The sequence below is a fragment of the Centrocercus urophasianus genome, unplaced genomic scaffold (genome assembly GCF_019232065.1).
Source record: "Centrocercus urophasianus isolate 14NV4802_14NV808 unplaced genomic scaffold, USGS_Curo_1.0 seq_16, whole genome shotgun sequence".
NCBI lineage: Eukaryota > Metazoa > Chordata > Aves > Galliformes > Phasianidae > Centrocercus > Centrocercus urophasianus.
Genome location: NW_024884711.1, coordinates 17,014,051 through 17,035,347, shown reverse-complemented (window position 1 = coordinate 17,035,347; position 21,297 = coordinate 17,014,051). Strand labels below are relative to the sequence as shown.

The 21,297-nt window shown below is 37.9% G+C and overlaps 1 protein-coding gene across 6 annotated transcripts in view; it reads left to right on the top strand.

The window, feature by feature from the left end:
* Nucleotides 1–21,297, top strand: part of PALS2 (protein associated with LIN7 2, MAGUK family member) — a 56,072-nt gene that overhangs the window by 18,150 nt on the left and 16,625 nt on the right. For 3 of the 6 annotated variants that reach the window (XM_042817293.1, XM_042817296.1, XM_042817295.1), the window contains exons 2-5: nucleotides 11,256–11,359; nucleotides 13,904–14,014; nucleotides 14,787–14,939; nucleotides 20,864–21,016. In XM_042817293.1, coding sequence (XP_042673227.1) covers nucleotides 11,261–11,359; nucleotides 13,904–14,014; nucleotides 14,787–14,939; nucleotides 20,864–21,016 — 516 coding nt within the window. In that variant the 5' untranslated portion in view covers nucleotides 11,256–11,260. Of the gene's footprint in view, nucleotides 1–11,255; nucleotides 11,378–13,903; nucleotides 14,015–14,786; nucleotides 14,940–20,863; nucleotides 21,017–21,297 lie in introns of those variants that run through there. The other 3 variants (XM_042817294.1, XM_042817298.1, XM_042817297.1) reach the window with 3 other exon arrangements.

The window sequence follows — 21,297 nt, the reverse complement described above, 5'->3', positions numbered from 1 at the left end:
GGTGAATTGAACAGAAGATTTGCGGAATTTGGCTTCTGTTACAGTAATGACAGGAGGAATTCATGTAATGTAGGTGACTGGAAGCATGTTCTTTGCTATCAAAGATGAGGAATAAACTGAAATGAGATTATTGTCTTCTGCTACAGGAGTTACCAGACTTTGCTTACTTTCATGTCGCCTGTGGGCCTGGTACAATAGCAGCAGATTATATCTGGGCGCATAACGTGTTTCTGACTTCTCAGTGTTTCGTTTGGGTAGTTAGTTGTACTTAATGCTCAATTTTAGCTCATTCTTTGGGCGGTGGGGATTGATAGCTGTTTGAAGCAAGGTGTTTGTATACAAAGCTGAATATTATATTTCAGAGCATGAAGTTTGTTCTCCTCTTATTTGCTGCAGCCCTTCCGCTACTCTGAAGTGCTAGTTAAGTTCTCAGGGTTCTGCTAACTAATTTGTTTAAAGGGAGTGGACAGGTATCTCAAATTCATTGTGTAATTAAAAAACTCTTAACCATTTAGTCACTAATTATTTACTGTAAGCCTTTGCTCAAAAGCTCTGTGGTTTGGGTTGTATTATTGTTGTTTTTTGCTTTGGTTCGAATGATTTAGTACATGATTGAAAATTCGGAAGTGAGTGTGCAGAACTTGATGTAACCAAACTTGGTATTCTGAGGAAATAGAGTAGAAAATTTCAAACTTGTCAGTATGCATCACAGGTACAAGTGCAGAGCACTGTTTTGAAGGTACCCTTTGCAGTTTCTGTGTCTGTATCTACCTTATAACATGCGGAAAATTGTCTTTCAGTGTTCACAGCAGTAAGTTGCAAAATGACTTCAAAGTGAAGGTGGCAAACATTTGAAATTGCCATTTTCTTAAAAATGTGTGATTCTTAATGCAAGTTGTCTGATGACCACTAGAAATAACATTTCCCCTCATTGCTGTGCCTAGATATTCTTAAATTGAACTTTAATTTCCCATTTTAATCAAACATTTGTGGACCTGAATAAATCATGACGACGTTCTGTGGAAAAGAAGTCTGGGAGTTAAAATGCATAACTAAAGGCAGTGTGAGTTTATCCGTGGAATTTTTCAGTTCCCTTCACAATTTGAGTGTCAAGGTGATTCTCTTTATTCCTTTTGCAGCGTTCTTGAGCATATGCTTCCTAGGGCTAGAGTAATGTAACTGCTGAGAATAAGGAGTAGTTGTGCAAAATGTGACTGCGTTTAGTTGAAAGAAAAGTTGTAGAATAGAATCTTGCTGGGAAAATGTTTTTCAAATAGTAGATGCATTTAGGGCAGTAATGCAGTTCAATCATTTAACAAGCCATTATGTTTTGCCGTCTCTCTTTTGAAGTATGAAAAGTTTTATGTGTTGTTCTTCACCATTTTAAAAACATCAGCAATGTCATTCTACAAAAAATTTTGGAAAAACCATTTTCTATCCAATACATCACAGCTAGCAGTGATGGGATGATTATTTTAGTGGGCATGTTAGAGGTTGGCAATGAACTGCACATGAGACTTCTGGAAAGTGTACTGTGTGATGCTGTGAAAGTGAGGTCCTCGTCCAGAGATAACTACTTTAAATATAATAATTTTTACAGTTTTGTTTGTGTCCTAAACCTTACATTCACAGGTTGCTTTGCAGGGGAAAACCTGGAGAGAAAGTAAGCAGGTTTTGAATTAATGGAAAATTACACTGTACACAGTCTTGCATGGTGGGTCTTTTCTCCTAGAACAAATGGGGTAGGAATCATATAATAACCAAATGTATTTTCTACTGTAAACTAGAGTGGCTTTCATTTCTAGATACAAAACAGTATGTTGAGATTTTTCTAAAGCACCTTATATTGTGCTTGTTCTTGTTTGTGTTCTGATTTTATGAATTTGTTGAGCAATTTTTAAATGCTGAAAGCCAATGTGAAAAAAAAAAGCCATTTGAAGCCTGCTTCAGCAACGGGACAAAATTTACATGTAGTTTTTTGCACCTAAAGGAAAGGGCAGTTCAGGTACACATTAAGGTTTAGAGGAGTCAAGTTCAAAATGATGTTTTATACTCATTTGTGTCAAGCCAGCAAGTTGAGCTGACCATATGATGTAAGACAAAATAGACCATATGATCTGCCTTTATGTGTAGAAAGACTGGCATTTTGCAAGGAGCTCATGAGACTCGCTTCCAATTCACTTTGAACAGTCTTTCTGTGCTGGAAGGAGGTACAGATTGGAAGAGACTGTGGGAAGAGGAGAAATTATTCAAGGTTTGTTTCTTGCCTTATAATATAGGAGAGGCTCAACTGCATTATTTATGTTAGAGAAATGAGTGTTGAAGCATTGTCTTCTAGCTATAAATAGGTTTGGGTTAAGTAAGATCTGCTCAAACTCCTTTACATGTTGACAAAGATTCAGGAAATGCCCCATGGCTTTTTTTTTTTAATTGAGTGGTAGAAGTGATCAGGTGATTTCATGTGAAGGATGCAAACTTCAGCAAGAACAGCAGCATCTCCAGTAATGGGATTCATCATGGGTCTCTGGAGATGCTAGGGCTGGAAGAACCTCTCTACTCTACAAGTGGGCCTAGTGTTGTTACTTTGTTCTATACAGAGTAACTCATTTTATTAAAGATTCCATGTCTTGTTGGCAGACTTACCCAAAGCACGTTACCTAATAGCTCTTGCGTATTGTTCTGTCATGACATTCACGTTGTCAGCAGAGTACCTTACAGTCCTTGTGAATTCTGGCTTTCTCCTTTGGATGTACGCCTGTGTAGTGTGCCTAGATAAATGCTTCAATAAAAGTGTTCATAGTAAGACCTGAGCTGCCTGTTGTTTCTGAAGTGTCTGCGCTTAGAAGTGCAGCAGAACTTGCATCTCAGAGCTTCACAGCTCATGTTTACCCGCTAACACAGTATTGAAACCAGTGACTTGATGAAAGTATGTAACGCACACAAAGTAGAATTCTTTCCATTTGGGAGACTATTCACTCTTTTCTCTTCCTGAGTTTAATGTTTGTTTGAAGAGGGAATCTGGTTTAGGAAGAGCTCTTCACTGATTTCCAATTTGCTAGGACATCAGTGTGATGGATGGTTCTGCACATCTTCAGCTCCTTTTCCTTTGAGAAAAATGGTACCGTGATCTGACTAATTTATATCTTGTAGTTTATTCCTGGGTATATGTAAGTGAAAAGTAGTTTTTACTTACGATTTTAGTATTTTGTCAGTTAGTTTTGTGACAAAAATACAGAAATTAAAAAACTTTGATTCGGGAAGCTGAAAAGATAGAAAGGAAAGGCCACGCTTCAAAGGATGTGCTTGCTTTGTTGCATATGTTACGCTGGCTTTTTGAACTTTATAAATGGTGGCATTAATTGCCTGTGCATGTGACTGCAGAGAAAATGCGTTTCTTCATCTAGCTGTTTCTTTCTTTCAAAATAGTAGGAAAAGTAATTGATGCGATCTCGTGAGTTCAGCCTGCTCTGGCTGTTAGAAGTGGAAGGAAGCGTATGTGTCCCAAAAGTTGTTGAATTTCTACTGGAATGTTGTGTATAAAGTGGTACCTTTAGACTGCATATCATCCTTTGTGCCTTCATCTAAAAATCAGTGAAAAGAATATTATTTAGAACCTGAAGTATAAATTGGTCAAGTACTAAGGTAACATATTCTTTGTTCACCAAAATTGATATTTGTTCTGGGGTGTATGCTAGTGTTCATTTAAAGTTCAGTTGTCTTTGTGTGGCATCATTACATACTTTTCTAAAATCTGTGGCTGGAAAGGAGGAACACTTATGAAAATGAAGTAGTTTATCCTTTTGTTAAAGCTTTTACTGGACTTGCTTGTATTTGCTGTGGTTTGTGTTATATGACTGAAGCTTTTACATCAAATCCAGTATTTCATTTCAAAATCAATTACTGCCTTTGCAGTTTGAGGCACAATGGCTAAGGTTTGAAGAGGGAATCTGGTTTAGGAAGAGCTTTTCACTGATTTCCAATTTGCTAGGACATCAGCATGGTTAGATGGTTCTGCACATTTTCAACTACTTTTCTATTCCCATCTTTCTATTGAAACATATCTGCTTTTTCCTGCAGTGGCATACATATACTGTCCACTTGTCTAGACTACAGGAGTGGCTTTCAGAAGTATGGAATATCCCTTTTTCCTTTCACTGTCCTCCATGGCCTGCAACAGATTTAGGTTTCTGGGTTACTCAAGTGCTTGATAGCAATTTCTTCAATCTCTGCAATGTTTGGACTTTGTATCTGTAGCTCAACAGATTCAAAGAAATGTATACATGCAGAAGGTTTTCTTAAAGATCTCAGAAAATATTTCATCAAAATGGCAACATATTATAGTGAGAAGAAAAGTAGTGGTTACTTTTAAGCTATATCTTATTTTAACTGTGTAATATGAAATTTTGAGGGGGAAACTGAACTGATTTCAAAATGTGGCTCCTTTCTTAGTACTGTCCTTTAGGAGGATTGACATGGTCATAAAAATTCAGCTAGAATAAAAGCTGTATATATTTAAGGCAGTGTGTAATCTTCTCAGAAATTGTGGAAGTGAATTTATTTGTTGCCAGCTGGTAGTGGTGATGTTCAGATATTCAGCAAAGGCTTTCTATAGTCATTGCATTTCTAATGAGCAGTATTTAGAAGTTGTAAAATAGCATATTAGCAATTTAGTATCATTTCATAAATCATTTGGAGGCATAGGTCTGCTTCTTTTTTTTTTTTTTTTTTCAGTGTTATGAAAACTCTTATGTTTAGCTCAAAACCACCAATGGTAGTACATCTTCTTCAGTGTCACCTGAGATGCCCTAGAGAGATGCAGGCATCCATAAATGAGCTGGTGGTATTTGAGGGCTTAAACTGGAACCTCTTATATCATGGAAAGGGTGGAGATTTCTATCTTTCAATACAGTTATTAGTATGAGTTACCAAAATTTATTTGAAGGTAGTATCTCCCGGGATGTGATTCCATCGTTTTTCTGGGCTGCCTGTTCCAGTTTTTGACCACCCTCACAGTAAAAGAAAGTATTTTCTTGTGTTCTGTTATTTTCCTAAATGTACATTTGGGAAGAAAATATTTACTTTTTAGTGATTGTTTGTTTTAACTGATTTTTTTTTTTTCAAACATTTATTTATGTTTTAATTAATTGAAAAATGCTGCTTATTTTTGGTGAAGATTGGAAGCTATTTAAGCGGAAAGATGGAAAAGTGAATTCTTTTTAATTGCATCTGCTGAACCTTTCAGAAGGTATGTTATGCCTCCCTGCCTCTTTCAGTGGCAAAAATGCCAAAAATAAATGAAGAAGCACATTCATTACGTGGCTCAGGCTGTAAAAAAGAAACTGCCATGCAGGATTCTGATTTTCCTCTTTTTTTTTTTTAATGCAGAGGACTTTCAGCTGTGGGCTTAGACTTGTCCACTACAAACTATCACATGAAATGCCTTTTATCTATCAGAAAAGACTTTCTGCGTATTTGTATGTTTGCTTCTCACTTCATAGAATCGTAGAATCATAGAATCACCAAGGTTGGAAAAGACCTTCAAGATCATCCAGTCCAACCGTTCACCTATTCCCAATAGCTCCCACTAAACCATGTCCCTCAACACAACATCCAGCCTTTCCTTGAACACCCCCAGGGTCGGTGACTCCACCACCTCCCTGGGCAGTCCGTTCCAGTGCCTGACCACCCTTTCTGAAAAGTAATACTTCCTCATGTCCAGCCTGAATCTCCCCTGCCGTAGCTTGAAGCCATTCCCCCTGGTCCTATCACTAATGACACGAGAGAAGAGGCCGACCCCCAGCTCACTACAACCTCCCTTCAGGAAGTTATAGAGAGCAATGAGGTCTCCCCTGAGCCTCCTCTTCTCCAAGCTGAACATTCCCAGCTCCTTCTGCCTCCCCTCATCAGCCCTGTGTTCCAGACCCCTCACCAGCTTTGCTGCCCTCCTTTGAACACGTTCCAGGGCCTCAATGTCTTTCTTGCAGTGAGGGGCCCAAAACTGGACACAGTACTCGAGGTTCCTCATCATCTGTGTCTGAATCTTGCACTGGACTTTCTCTAAAGAGTATTACCAAGGTTTCTGATGTTACTGTCGTTTAAACACCTGCACAGGCTTATCATCAAAGCATCAACATTAGTGGGCTTCACATTAAGGCAGCTGCCTTTGTGCTTTACGATTGAGATCATTTCTTTACAGTTCTTCAGAAGAAGTCCATCACAACTTCCTCAGTACTAAATTTCAATGTAGCTATTGGCAGTATCATATTGTTGGTCGGGATATTTCTCTACAAATGAAACACAGCCTTTTAATTGAGCTAGTTTTGGAGGTGTGATGCCGTATGTGTTCCCTTTTTATCTTTACTGAAATAATTTTCAAATACTGCTCTTCTATCCAAAAGATGCAGCTGTGAGGTCCATCTGTTCATCAAAAAATGTGTGTTTCTTCATTTTGTAGCTGAACTGAATAGCCTGAAAGAAGTGGGGCTGCGGTATTTAGGATGTGGACGTGTTGATTTCCCCCATGACTTGTGACCGTAAGATCCATGACAGAAAATGGGCGAGTGAAATGAAATGTACTTGAGCTGGGTTTGTTAAGGCTGTGGGCTGCTCGAGCTTCTATTTACAGTTATGCTAAAATAGTTTAGTCTCTGCTTGTCAGGAGATGTAGAGAAAATGAAGTTAAAAAAAATGGAAAACATCTCTAGTCATTTGTTACTTCTTTTCAACATGCAAAAATTCAGTGAGTAGACTATAAGTTTCCAGGGGAGCATTCAGTCTTATCAATTAGATTGTTCCTTCTTCTTTTCCTAGTTCTATGCTATTTATTTCTCTGATTCTGCAGTGAAGGAGGTATGCGTGCTGCAGACGGCAGCTTCCTTAATTAAACAATCTGGCTGTTTCTAGAGGAGGTCCATTCTTTACTGAATGAGGAAGGGGTCCTGCTTAGAAAACGTGCCTGCATGATGTTACAGTGGAGTGCTGCCCAGAAAACCTTAAGAGGGTTATCAGTAGGGTTACAGCCATGCTGGCCCAGCGCTACCTGCGTGGAGAACACCTCACACTGCTGCACGGGCTCAGTTTCTGGATGGTTGAGAGCCTAAGCATCACTGTACCCTACAGCAGTAACAGCATTCGCATATTTCGCATGGCACTATGTGACTGATTTGTAATGTGGCAGAGAGACCAACCGCAGTTCTGGTTTCTTTGTGTAGCTCTTGTCCGGATTCTAAGTCTGATCTCTGCGTGGTGTATTCAGTTGCTGGCAGTGGGAATGCGAGCGCAATGCCCTTTGTGCTCACTGCACAGTGCTTTCCCAGAGATTTTTATTTTATCCTGGTTTTTGAACCTTGCACTGACAAAGCCCTCTGTTTGTTAGTGAGTAATTTGTGCCAGTTCAAAATGTTAGCATGTTCATTGGTATTCCTATGGTGAGAGAAGTGGACAGTTCAGATAACCAAATAACCTGCAGTATAAATCCTCCTTTTTTTTTTTTTTTTTTTCCCTGTATGTATTTCGATGTGTTATGAAAATTTTCTTTTGGATATATCCCTGTTGAAAAGATTTTCATTCCCCGTGAGAAATTGTTTCCAAACTTGTGGATGTGACAAGATTTTAATCTAATTTCCTAGATTTCCACCACTACTCTCAGCAACAGTCTTGAAGTATTTATCATACCTCCCTATCCAAATGAGTGGGTCATGGGAAAATAATTATGCATACATTTATTTAAGTATATTACAGAATTTTCTTTTAATTCCCCATTCATTTGTTAGCTTGGAGAATAATAAAATGAAATTAAGCTAAAAAATCTGTGCAGGGTATTCATTCTGCAAAGCTTTCATTTTCCCCAGTGAGAGACACATTTGTCTTCTGTCCACAAATCTGGAAAATTTATTTAAATGTATGCTTCCTTTTTCCTTTACATAGAATTAATCTAGTCAAGAATTAGGCACTGAAAGAAGAAGTAAAAATCAAATTTGATGGAAGAGTCACAGTTGAGAGCTTGTTGAAAATGTCTTTTTTTTTTTTTTTTTTTCCTTAGGAAGAGTTTGTCATAGTAACTTTTACTTCTGTTTGATCTGAATTTACTATTGTAAGGTACAGTATGTAGATTAAGCCTTTGAAGCATCTGCCTTTGGTTATCTGAAGAGCCATACATGAATTTAGGATGAGTTAATTCTGGTTAGAAAATTCTGCATTCGTAAGTGAAATTTCTGCATTCTTAGACATGAGGATGCATGGTAACTACTACAAAGACCAGTTTACATGCCTTCCCCCTGCATCTTCCTTTCCCTTTTTGATATGGGGTTCAAATGACAAACCAGTTACTTTGAGTGTAGACTCACCTGCTCACTAGGAATAAATTGCTCAGTGCATGTACACAGCAGAATAGTACGCTCCCGCTGAGTACTTGCTTCAGGCTTTAAACTTCCAATGTTTATAAAGATGTTCTTTGAAAATTGATTGTGGGAATTAGGTGTGTGTGTATTTTCCCTGTCACTAAGCCAGGGGCTGTAGTGGAGGGTGCCCCATTGTAAACTCATTTTCTCTTAGAAGTCCTATCTCATGCTCTATTCTGTTGGTACTTGTTCCTGAGAGTCCTTTACTTCAGCACCTTGTCTCACCTGAAAGCCTCTTTCTGCTGCTCAGTTCCTATGCTGTCTGGAGGCTGTTGTCAAGGTGTGTTTCTTGTAATGTCTGTATTCCTTGCTCCTTCCTTCAGCTGTGCTTATTACCTATTATCCTCACAAGAGCAAATCCTCTGTTGTGATGAAAATTTGAAGTTTTACCCAGGCGGCTCATTGAACATACAAAAAGGTTACTATTTGGAGGGAGAAGGAAGTAAATAGTACAGCTCTTAAAGTTAACATGTTCTTACCAGTTTCCTCTAAAAGATGGAATGAGGGAGACAAGAGGCATAGTTAATATTTCCCCCAAAAGAAAAGCAGACACTTCTTTTTTTGTTTGACACCAAAGCATTCAACGACATGGAGCACTCCTGAGCTCTCACCACTAGAGAGCATTAGGGTGAGAAAAGGCAACCATTAGATGCATGGCAATGTTTTGAGCACCTGGGATGCAAGTCTGCTTTTGTGAATTTTTTTTATATAAAGGTGTCTGCTGTCTTCCAAGAACACTAAAGTATGCTTTGGCAGCTTTGATGGTAGAATTTGTCAAACCTTTATTAAATGTAATATTCATTTGAAAATATCCTACACAAAGCTTGGAAGTCATTCTTGTGAAGCTTAAATGATGCTCTCAACAGCTTCTCTTTGATGCTGATGTTTAAATAGAAATTTTAATTTTAAATTTGATCATCTAAGGTAGGCTGAATTCTGAAAGGGTTACATAGGAAACAGTTTATTAACATGGAGATATATAAGGAATGCCTTATGCATTGGTAGCTAAACTCCTCAAGATGTAGGACATACTTAGTGTGAGGAAGACAGGGACTATTTCCAGGTTGGTTTGGTGACTTTATCTAACGTGTGATCACTAACAGCACTTTGTCTATTGAAAACATAGAAATAGTATTGCTTCAGAATCTGAAAGCGCAGTTTAAGTATCACTTTTCTTCCTTCCCATGGTTTCACAGAGGATTCGTGTTTTGGAAGCAAGAAGCTTGGTTAGAGCATGAAAAAAAAAGTCTCTTAACATTTGCTGCTATAGTTAAAATGTACCTTCCAAGAGGATTTGATTGTTGAAAAGTCAGCTCTACTTGAGGGAAAGTACAGCCAGAAAGTATTTTCTTGGAATGGAGTTGTCTATGGAACATTCAAATTAGAAAGTAGGTGTTGAGAAATGCTGTTGTTCTCCTGCTTTGCCGTGTTTCATAATAACTTTCATTATAAAGCAATGAGGAGAGTGGAGGGTAAATTCTTGTGTGGGAAGGGGGCATATAGGCTTTCTGATTATCTTGACATATGCTGCTATGCAACATGCAGAGTATTGCCGTACACAGTATTTTTTTCTAATACTTTCATTGAGGAGCTTGACAGAAAAATTTGTAGTAGGCCTATGTATGTGTGTGTCTGAATATGCAAACATAACTGTGCAAGAGTTTGACAACATACTGTTAAAAAAAAAAACAGTGTAGGTTTTTCACTATTAAGGTAATGGTAACAAGATGAGTGTATTTAATTGTGCGTTGGAAGAAGTGAAAAAAATCATTTACCTTGTGAAGGGCTTCATAATTTTCTTCAGTGATGTCCCCTTTTGTGCTGAGCCTGAGCTTGCATACGCTCATCTCTGCGGACTTGAAGCTAGCCTAGGAAGTGCAAAGGAAAGAACTGCACATATGCTCAAATGCACGAGAACTCTGCAGCGTGTGAATGTGCTGACTGCTATCTAACATAAAGGATCTGTTTTGTTCAGTTCTATCTTAAATGAAAGGGTTGAAGGACGTGGTTATACAATAAATTCTCATCACCTCATAAATGACATTGTGAGACAGGACAGTGGGGATGGTAGGATTTACAGAGCTTTCCTTGAGCACCATTGTTCCCTTTCATCCCAAGCTACTGTAGTTCTCTCTGCGGGCTGTTGATAGCCAAGAATATCTCCACTGGGAAAACCATGCAAATACAGTATGCTTCAAGTTCTAAGATATACTTCCTGATATAAGTATGTTGTGGAGCCAGCTTGGTGCTAGCATTTACAGCACTTAGTGCCAGAGTGCAATAAGTCAGAACTGGGGGCTGTAAATGACTGCTGAGAGTGCATGCAAGTGTTGTCAAGAGCTTCCTTAGCAATGCATTTTTGGTTAAAAAAAAAATAGTTGAAGTTGTATTCATTTCAAGAACAGTGACATCTGCCTATAGAAGCATTCTAAAACTTAGTGTTGTTTGGTTTATGTATGAGGGCTGAAAGCTTTCTGTGAAGGAGAGATGAAACAAAACAATCCCGAGTTAGTTGCTTTCATTGTAGTTGGGTATTATGCATATCTAGTTTATACGTGAGATTTTTTTCAGTCTAAATAATAGTTAATGTTTAATCCAGACCTAGAACATTCCTTCGAGTTGACTGTGATGCTAAGGATTTGGATAGATAACTTATTTCCATCTTTCAAATAAAAGAATTTTAGTTTGTCCATTCTGCCTGCTTGCGCTCAGTAGTTAGCTATTTAAAATCTCTATTTCTAATACCGTGGTGGATTTTTTTTGAGTTGTTGCTGATTATCCAAGTCTGTTTTGCTCAATACTTAGGGTTTTTTTTTTTTAATTTTTTTTTTTTTGGTCTTTTTTTTCTCTTGTCAGCAGCCATGCAGCAGGTACTGGATAACCTTACTGATCTGCCGACGTCGACAGGCGCTGAAGAAATAGACCTAATTTTTCTCAAAGGAATCATGGAAAACCCCATTGTAAGATCTCTTGCTAAGGTATTTCAACTTCCTGCTCTGAGTAGAATCTGAAAATGTTGTAACTGGTACTGTTACATGAACACTGAGTATGGACTGTTGTGTACCTTTGATGTATGGTATGTCTTGTTAGAAGGCTTGAAGGTGTTCTTGAAAACAGAGCATATTTGGTATAATTTCTGTGTACAACGATTTATTGATACATGGAGAACTAGAGGAAAGAGTAAAACTCAGAGACTTTGGTAGTATTGTGTTAATTTTACTTATGAAGACAATGTCAAAATACTTGAAATCAGAGGTATTTGGTTTTAATAGCGTTGTGACCCATGTTGTGTGCAAAACCTACATCCCTTGTTTTCTAGCATTTTTTCCAAAGATGAAATGTGAGAGTAATAATCTTCTTTCCTCCATGGCATAAACAAGTCGTCTTTTTGGCTCAGAATGACTTTCTGATCAACCCAATGAAATATGCTCTCCAAACCCTTTCCTGGATCTCAGAGTAATAGTTGGGCCTTTGATTGGCAGCAGTCAGACATGGGCTAGCCTTAGTTTTGGTCTTACATTATGCAACTACTTTATTCATAGGTGGTAGTATTCATTTATAAGTATCTAAGATGATGCTGACCCTAAAATTCCTTAGACTCTAAAGTTAAAATGTAGCTTATTTTATCATAAGAAAATGCAGCCAATATCATACAGCACTTGCATTCTTTCTTATTCTTCATAAAAATATGTTCCTTACAAGAGGAAAAAGAGTTAACTGAAATATAGCTGTCTCTTTAATATGAATAAACGTCTGAAGCAATGCCCTGTGGGCAGCCAGGAAATATCTTGTACAGCTAAAGGATCATTTTGCTCTATAAAAATCTGGAAAGGACAACATAAGAGTTTGTATAAGAATTCACTTTTGTTTAACTGTTAGTTACAAATAGAATGCAACTCAGAAGAGAGAAGCAGCAATATGTGTATTGACATAAAATAGCGATTAAATAAAATGGGGATTTCGCAGGGTTTGAGATTTCAAGGTACACTTGATTATTTACTTCATAGAAAATAAGATTAAACACACTCATCCAAGGGACACTTCCATTGAGTCACAAGGTTCAGAGTGGATCCCCTAGTTTTCCAAAGTCTTTGAACAGCAGAGCTAAGGGATCTAAGTGTGGCTGAATTCGCTCCTAGCCCCAGACTTGGTCCGTGGTTATGTGTGCACCATCAATCTACGATTTAATCTTAGCAAGCTTGCAAAGCTTAGCAAACTATTATTCACCTACTGAGGGTTTGTAGCAGCAAGGAATTTCTCGACATTGAAGTGTGAGGGGTCTCTGCAGCAGTGGTACCCTCAAGAACTGTCCCTACTTGTGGGCAGATCTGTTATGCAGCCAGCTGCTATGCAGGAGAGCTCAGCAAGCTCTTGGGCTGCTCATTATTTATGGAGTAAGATGACTGATTCACTCACATTTACGTACCGACTACAGATGTTAGTCTCTTTCAGATTTGTCTCGAGTCAAACACAGACTAGCACAGTTGTTAGGTGGGCAGATAGCTCAAATTAGCTGTTGGCTGTTATTTTCTATTTCCCGTCAGTCTGCTCTCAGCCAAATGCAGCCTTCATAACCGGTTTTCAACTACCCATCATGATTTGCCACTGGTGGTTATCTGCTGAAGTCAGATGCAGCCACCACAACCATCCATGGTGTTTATCACTCAAGCAGTGGCAGGACAAATGAAAGTCAGTAAAAGTCAGGTCAAGAAGAGCATGCCACCACACTGTTCAAAAACATTGGTTACATGTTGAAGAAGTTGCATAGGAATAAAAATAGAAACAGTGGAAGTGTCTCATCTTTTGGAGAGAGAACTGCAGAGGGGAGAATTTGTGTGCTAAATTTACTGGAGTTAAGTTAAATCACTTTGTTGATTAGAGTTGTTTCTAGCTGCAGAATCTGTTACATACTTCATCTATAATATTTATCGTGAAGAAAATGTTCATTGCAAAGAATTTGTAGTTTTCCAATAATTCCGAAGAATTTGTAGTTGTCCAATTATAATGTAACATTTAATTAGCAGGAATTTAACAAGCAGATTTAAAAAAAAAAAAAAGTGTTTGTAATAGAAACAGACATGATCTTAAGTACAAACTTGCTTTCTCAAGAATGCTGGAAGGCTTTAACTGAGTCCGTATGGCATGATCACACTCAATTTTTTTTTTTTCTGATTCTGCATTGAACCCTCAACTTCCATCCCAGACAGTAGATCTAAATGTGGACAAGGTCAAAATGATAACACACTTCATGAATGACATGCATGGAATTTGTACCAATACATTTGCCTCTAAAAGTGTATCAAATCTGTTTCCCTATTAGAAGAGTTAGTTTTGTCGGAATCGTGAATTCTCAGAGAGCTCTGAGATTGTCAGACTATTTGCACATTAATTTCAGACCAGACAGAAATGTAAAAAGCCTTTTCCTTTATTAGAATCACAGAGTCATAGAATGGTGTGGGTTAGAAGGAACTTCAAAGACCAACTAATTCCACATCTTCCACTAGATCAGGTTGCCCAGAGACCCCTCCAGCCTCTTCAAACTGTTTCAGTTTGCCTCTTACCCTATCAGTGAGCAGCAGTGGAAAGAACCTGATTCCATTTTTTCATACTCCCAGGTATTTGTACACATGGACGAGCGCGTCCCTCTAAAGACTTTTCTTCTCCAGCCTTAATGTTCCCAGCTCTCTGTCTTTCTTCATAGGAGATATGCTCCATTCTGTTATTTCAGTGGCCTTTCACTGAGCTCTCTCCAATAACTCCCTCTCTCTTGTTCTGGGCAGCCCAGAACTGGACACGGGTCTCCAGTTGTGGCCTTGCCAACACTGAGTTGAGGGGAGTCTGCTGGCAGCGTTCTGACTAATACAGCCCAGCATAGTTGGCCTCCTTTTCTGCAGATTGTTTTTCAGAATTCCTTTAAATCATCAGACTTTCTTTTCAACTTTGCCATTCAAATATATTTGACTAGGAGAAGCCTCAGATAAACTTTTCTCAAATGCAGACTGTATTTTTCCAAGTCAATTGCATAGTTCTGTTTTTGTTCTTCTAGAAGGTCTGCTTGTCCTGGGTTCTGAAGCAGAAAAAGTCTGAGGCTTGATACTGTTCAGAGAGGGCTGTTTGATGAATGTAGCATGGAGGCCATAGGAAACATGGACATGCAAGTGTATCTGACAGGTGCTGCTTTTAAGGTTTTTCATGTCACATTGTTAAGAACACAGAATCCTTCAGCAGTTACAAAGACAAAATGTACGGATTAGAATATATGTAGTGGTTCCTGTTTTCCCACTGAAGGATGCACCAAGAAATTAATTAAAAAGTTTAAAATTTGGAAGTACTATTTACTTGAAACTTAATTACGTTATAGTCGTATGTAATTATTATATCTTACAGGCTCACGAGAGACTAGAAGATTCTAAACTTGAGGCTGTCAGTGACAACAACCTGGAGCTGGTGAATGAAATTCTTGAAGACATCAGTCCCTTAATAAATAAAGATGAAAATATTGCGGAGTTGGTTGGAATACTCAAGGAACCGCATTTTCAGGTGCCTCCTTTTTACTCCTTTTCACTTTATACGACTCACAGCATTACTGTGCACACATGGATCTTAGTACAACAATGAAACAAAAACTGAACTATAGCCAACTTTAATGTAGGATTTTACTTGGATGCAGGGTGAAGAAGTAGTTGCATGGAGTTAAGAATGAACGTGACTTTAGCCTTTAGCGCTTCAAGTACATCTTCATTCGTGGTGCTGTCTCTATTGTAAGACTCCATGTGTACTGGAGGTTACTCCAGTGCTTTATTTGTAGATTGTCCAGGTGGTCTCAGTTCCTGATACATTCTGCATTTCAGTTCAGCTTTTTGCATTCATGCTCATGTCAGATGTACAGTTTGCAGAATGAATTAACTTGATTCTCTTACGCCATGTGATCTACATTGAGCTTAAATTGCAACTTTACGTCCTTCTCACTTAACGTGATGTTCTACTAAACATAAATGAAATTTTGATACTTTTGTTTTCCCATTTCTGCTACTCTATTACCAGTTTCCATGTTGGCCCTTAAGTATTAGGATTTGTAAATCCTCATTGGATTTTGCACTTTCTAGGCCAGCTTCAACTTGTTTTGGTACTTTGCAGTCTCTTAAATGAAAAAGATAGCAAAGCTTTTGCCACAGCATAAACACATCCTTTCTGAGATAGGTACAGAGCCATTCAAACATTTTTTGCTATACATGTTAAATCATGTTTGATTGGTTTTTGTTTTCTAAATTTTCAGTTGTACGCTATACAAACGTAATGGTGTGCATTACTGCTTAACATGGATAGGCACTGGAAAGGCTGACAAACTGTGCCATGGCCTGTTGGAACTAGGGAACACTTTATTACCTCAACTTTCAATGCTGTAACTGTTGGTGAATGCTGTTCTGAAGAGTAGTTTGTTGGCCTCCCTTGTGCTCTTATTTGTGCGTCATTACTAAGGGACCAAAGGCTTTGATTTAGAAAGTTACTGGTGAGTGACCCTTAAAATCAGTCTTTGATCTAGCAAAAATTGGGACTGGAAAAGGAAAGGATGAGTTTGGAGGAATTGGTAATTACAGTGCAAAAATATTGCAGTCATTCTGTTTTTGTTCTTGTTGTGTTTTCATTTAGAAAGTTTAATTTATTTCGTATCATTGTCAGACCTACAGTGATACTGTTTGATTCTTTTTTGGAAACTCATTTTAAAAATGCACGTCATATTTATTGCACGCTTTGAAGAAGATTGCATGTTCCCTCTTACACTGTTCCATTGGGTGAGTCATGAGCATGTACGAGAAATTAGTTATTTCTAGGCTCTCTGCTTCATTTGCTGCAAAAACTGGATGGTACGCAAAGAATCGGGTCGGAAGCTAAAAGAAAATACGACTTAATGGATAAGGTAGTTAAATGTTGCCTTTTGAGAAGTAAATTATCACTCACTTTGTCAGAGTTCAGGAGTTCAGAATTCACTTAAAAAAGAAAAGTCTAAAGCAGCTTAAGTTTTTGTGCTTCTGTTTCCATCTGGAGGCAGGCAGAAAAACAAAAATCCCTGAGGACAAAGTTGCATTATTTCGAGTAAGTTTTTTTATTTGAGATCTCTTTCTCTCTCTCTCTCTCTGTTTCTCTCTCTCTCTCTCTCTGAAAGTTAGCACTTTCTTTTAGAGTAGTTACTTATCCTTTCCACCTCATTTTTTTCATATTCCCAATTCTTCAAGGAGGAGAAAAAGGAAAAAATTCAATGTGATTTGTAATAACAGAAAATGTAATTTTCATTCTGTATCCAGTTTGGTGAAGTTGTGTAACAAGCCGCCAGGAAGAACATAACTTAAAGTTTCATGGATTCTATTGTGTAACTCTTTTAGGAACTGGTTATCTATGTTTAGCAAGTGAGTAGTACTGCTTTACCACAGTATCATCTTACACATATAACCTACCTTGGCATATAAGTGTCAAATGTGATATACAGGTATTTGGTGCAACAGCATATTAAGATGCATAGTGCTGAAAACACTAAGCTATGGAGTTGCACTTTTTGTTTTAACACTTTCACAGAAGATAAATTGGGCAGGGACTGGCTTATGGAGTATACATGCACTTATGATTATACTATTACGTTTGACTATCTGTTCCCTTTCTTTTTTCTCATTTCATCCTGGTTTTTCCTCCCTTCTACTTTTTATTAGTTTAAATTACATTTTTTAAGGGATCAGAGTGTGGAAAATATTAAGCTCTTATGAGTTCCACAGTATAGGTGGCTTTTGGTCAGGGCAGTATGCATGAAAAAGCCATGCACTGCATAGGGAAATTTATAGCAAGTGTTGACAGTAGTTGGAGAGCAGAAGTGGTGAGAGAGTTTGCCTCGAGGAAAGAGCGAGGAGTTGGAAGCATTGCACAGTTGGAGAGGTTAAACATGCAGAAAAATCACTTCTGCTGTTTATGGAAGAGCTCATTCAGTTACTTTCACCTTTCTCAGAGTTATGCAAACTGTTTTTAATAGTAAACTCTGTTGGGCAATAAATACTTCATCTTAAAACATCTCCTCAAGCCAGTTTGAAATGAACCTGGAATTGGAACATAGCTGGGCAAATAGTTACCATGCAGGTCAGGAAATGCTTCATAACCTGCATAAATCATGCTGGGAGGTTTCTGATTCTGGATTTCTTCTTCTTTTTTTTTTTTTTTTAGTTTTTTTAATTTTTATTTTATTGTTTATTTTGCTTGAAAAACAAAGATTTGAATTTGGCTTCAGCGCTGAAGAGAGCCTTGAATGCTTAATATTACTTTGTTTACAGAATTTAGAACTGTGCTTTTCTTTTTTACCTGGCAAATAAGTACAGCCACAGAAAAGTAAAGAATATGTTCTAAGTTAATGGATTACTTTTTGACAGTATCTTGCAGAAAGGAGCCAAACTGTCTGCCACAGTACTGTTTCCAGTGTTCTGTGTTTCTTGTGAAGTGCTGAGAACTCTTCTAAATGCCTTATTCAGCCACCATTGCTATTGTTTCCATGAGAACCTTTCCACAGTTACCCAGTGTTGGCTAGTTACTGATGCTGTTTATTTATAATATACTTAGGAAAATTTGAATCATTTATGGATGCAGACTGCTCAGTCCATGTTGTTTTGTGGACTTTGCCCGTGGTATTGTGAATGTTCTATCACCAGTATGGGAAAGGTCAGATTTCAGGGGAGCATTGGAGTTGCAGGAGCAGAAGATATCACTTTTTCAGATACCATAGGAAGGCAAAAAGTCAAATCCATGTAACTATGTTTCTTCAGTCACTCAACTGTATTACTAAAATAAGAAAGTAACTGTGATCAACATAAAATGTTCAAGAGTGATCCAATAATATTTACTTGGCTTCTCCTGCCAGGTCACTTTCTTGTAAGTGTTCCTCAGGACAATACACCATGACCCATCTTGATGGAAGCAGTCCTTTAAACCTGATGTAGAATCACAGAATCACTGAGGTTGGAAAAGACCTCCGAGACCATCCGGTCCAACTGTCCACCTACCACCAATATTTCCCCATGAAACCATGTCCCTTAGCACAAGATCTAAATGTTTCTTGAACGCCTCCAGGGATGATGACTCCGTCACGTCCTTGGGCAGCCCGTTCCAGTGCCTGACCACTCTTTCGCAGTAGAACTTTTTCCTGACATCCAGCCTGAGTCTTCCCTGGCACAACTTCCCTCTAGTCCCCTCGCTAGTTATGAGGCAGAAGATGCCAACATCCACCTCCACAACCTCCTTTCAGGCAGCTGTAGAGAGCCATAAGGTCTCCCCTGAGCTTCCTCTTTGCCAGACTATCTATTCTTGTGTTTTGGAAGTGAGAGTTAGTTATGGGAATATAGTAAATGAACTATATGAGGTTGTTTTTTGGTTTTGTTTTGAAAATGAATATATTTCTTGTCTCAAATCATTTTGTAATTATGGGCAGCAATTTACAGTCCCTGATAGTCCTTCTGGACTCAGCTATCATGGAAATAGCAGGGAAGAGATTTTTTGATTGACAGATGGTTAAGTAGCAGTTGAAAGAACTCATGCCTGTCCATGAAATGGAATGAATAAATAGGATGAGAATGTGAACAATGAGATGAGTTTTTAAAGTTTTTAAGAACTGAAGAGTATTATGGAGCATGTTAATTGGAAAAGAATGGCACTGTTTGTCTAGTAGTCATTTTTTGGCTGTGGATCCAATTGTAATCCATAAATTAGATAACTGTTCAGGGCAGTGAGCTGTACAGAATGCTTGTGTGTGAGCTTTGTGAGAAACTGACTGGTTTGTGGCCAGAAATTTTGGCAGCAATTGTTTTCTAGCATGTGACCAAAAGAGAAAACTAGAATTATCACACAGGTTCATCTACTTTGTTTTGTCTGTGGTAATGTGTCAAAAGACATAGCTAATACTAGTCGGTTTCATTTTGGAAATGTAAAAAGGGTAAAACATGTTGCTCACACATGTGGGCAAACAGAGATCTGTTCTCTTGGTTTTTGGATTGGATGCATCTTGGATGATGAAGAATTAGGAATTGCTACCATCTGACTGCTGCTTGATTTAAATAAATAATTGTTTTTTTTCTGTTTCATTCAATTTGGTTTATGTCCACAATACCAGAGCAGCCACAAGCCTTCACGGTCTTAAAAGCAGGGGCAAAATTAGTAGCAGAATTAGTCACTCCTCTAATCTCAAGTTAAAACATCAGCAGGGTCATTCTGTAGTGGGCAGTGTAAAATGGCTGCTTGCTAATGGCGCTTTGAGGATTTTCACATTGAGCTTAGCACTGTGTTAATGTGGTTGCACAGCTTTTTAGAGGTTACTTACAAAAAAGTGGAACAGGCTGCATAGCAAAATTGTTAAATTCAATACAGGCCTGTCCTCCTGTTTTCTAGTACTGTTTGCTGATTTCCTTTGGCATATGTGTCACTACCACTGATTGCCCCTATGATGTCCTGTTCTCTTTATCTCCTTATTTGACACCGGTCAGTAATGTAACTTATGACCATGTCTCATCAGATCATTTTTGAAACAAAGCTGTTTATGTTGCTTACGATAACATAGGCCTAACAGCCATCTCTCCTGCTTGCTTGCTTTCTTTCTGCTATGTGTCAGAGAGACTGTGCATCACTGGACACTTTTTAATGGACTATGTTATGTGGTGGTTGTAGTGTGTCCCTTTTCTTCCTTAACATAGCCTCTGCCATCCAATACACAAGTTTTATCTTTCTTTACCTGTACATATTGTCTTAGAAATATTTTAACTCTTAAAACACTTTTTTTAATAATAAAATATAAATTCCATACTCTTCCAGAGATTATTGTATTTGTTTGGATACACCATAAATTTGAGATCTAAGCTCTTGCTTTCCAAAAGTGAATTCTGTCAACTTGGATTAATTTGCTGTTAGAATTCTGCAAGCAGAAAGTACTCATTCTGCAGATTGCTAGAAATTCTTACATACCTGCAATTATCTTTAATTTACCCTTACTTCCAAATTAATGTGGAGGAAATCTTTTTTACATTAAACACAAGTATCTGATAATGAGTTATGTTCATCTTTTTGCAGCTGCTTGTTTGTTTACTTCAACCATTTGCTTGGATACTGTTTCATTAGGTGAAGCTCTTTTGCAGTTACTCCTTTTTCCATCTTCTTCCCTGTAATTTCACATTTGCCTCCCAGAAAAATTATATTTCTTCTGTGTTTTCTTTAGAAGAATCACTTGTATTTACATAAGAGAACATATTTGCCAAGCCAGTAGGGTTAGCAGGACATGTGAGTGCTTCTGTTTCATACAAATATAAAAACTGATTTTAGGTGTATACCATAGGAAATATGTTTTCAAATCAGATTCTAAAATGGCAGTTTTAGTGGTTATCAGCAAAATCTCTTTTAAAAATATTTATTTCAGTATTTTAAAAATAGCTTTTTCTGTTCCCTTGTAGTCACTCTTGGAAGCACATGATATTGTGGCTTCAAAATGTTATGATTCCCCTCCTTCTAGTCCAGAAGTCAATAATTCTTCAGTGAACAATCAGATTGTTCCAGTAGATGCTATTCGTATTCTTGGAATTCACAAAAGAGCAGGAGAACCTCTGGTGAGTGATTGAAGATTAATAAGTCTTTAAATTAAAATGTAAGTGAAAGCATTTGCATGTGCCTAATTTCTTGCATTAAGTTTTAATTTTTAGCTTTATTATACTGTGTAATTTAATGGGTCATGATTGAGAGGTAGGAATAGGGAGATTTGTATGTTCTCTACCCTGTTCTCCCTAGGAAATCGTGGCCTAACGAACAGGCAGTCAATGGGCAGATTTACCTGCTAGCATAACTGCCTAATGCAGCATGCAGCATCTGTTTGGTCTTCATAGAAAATGAC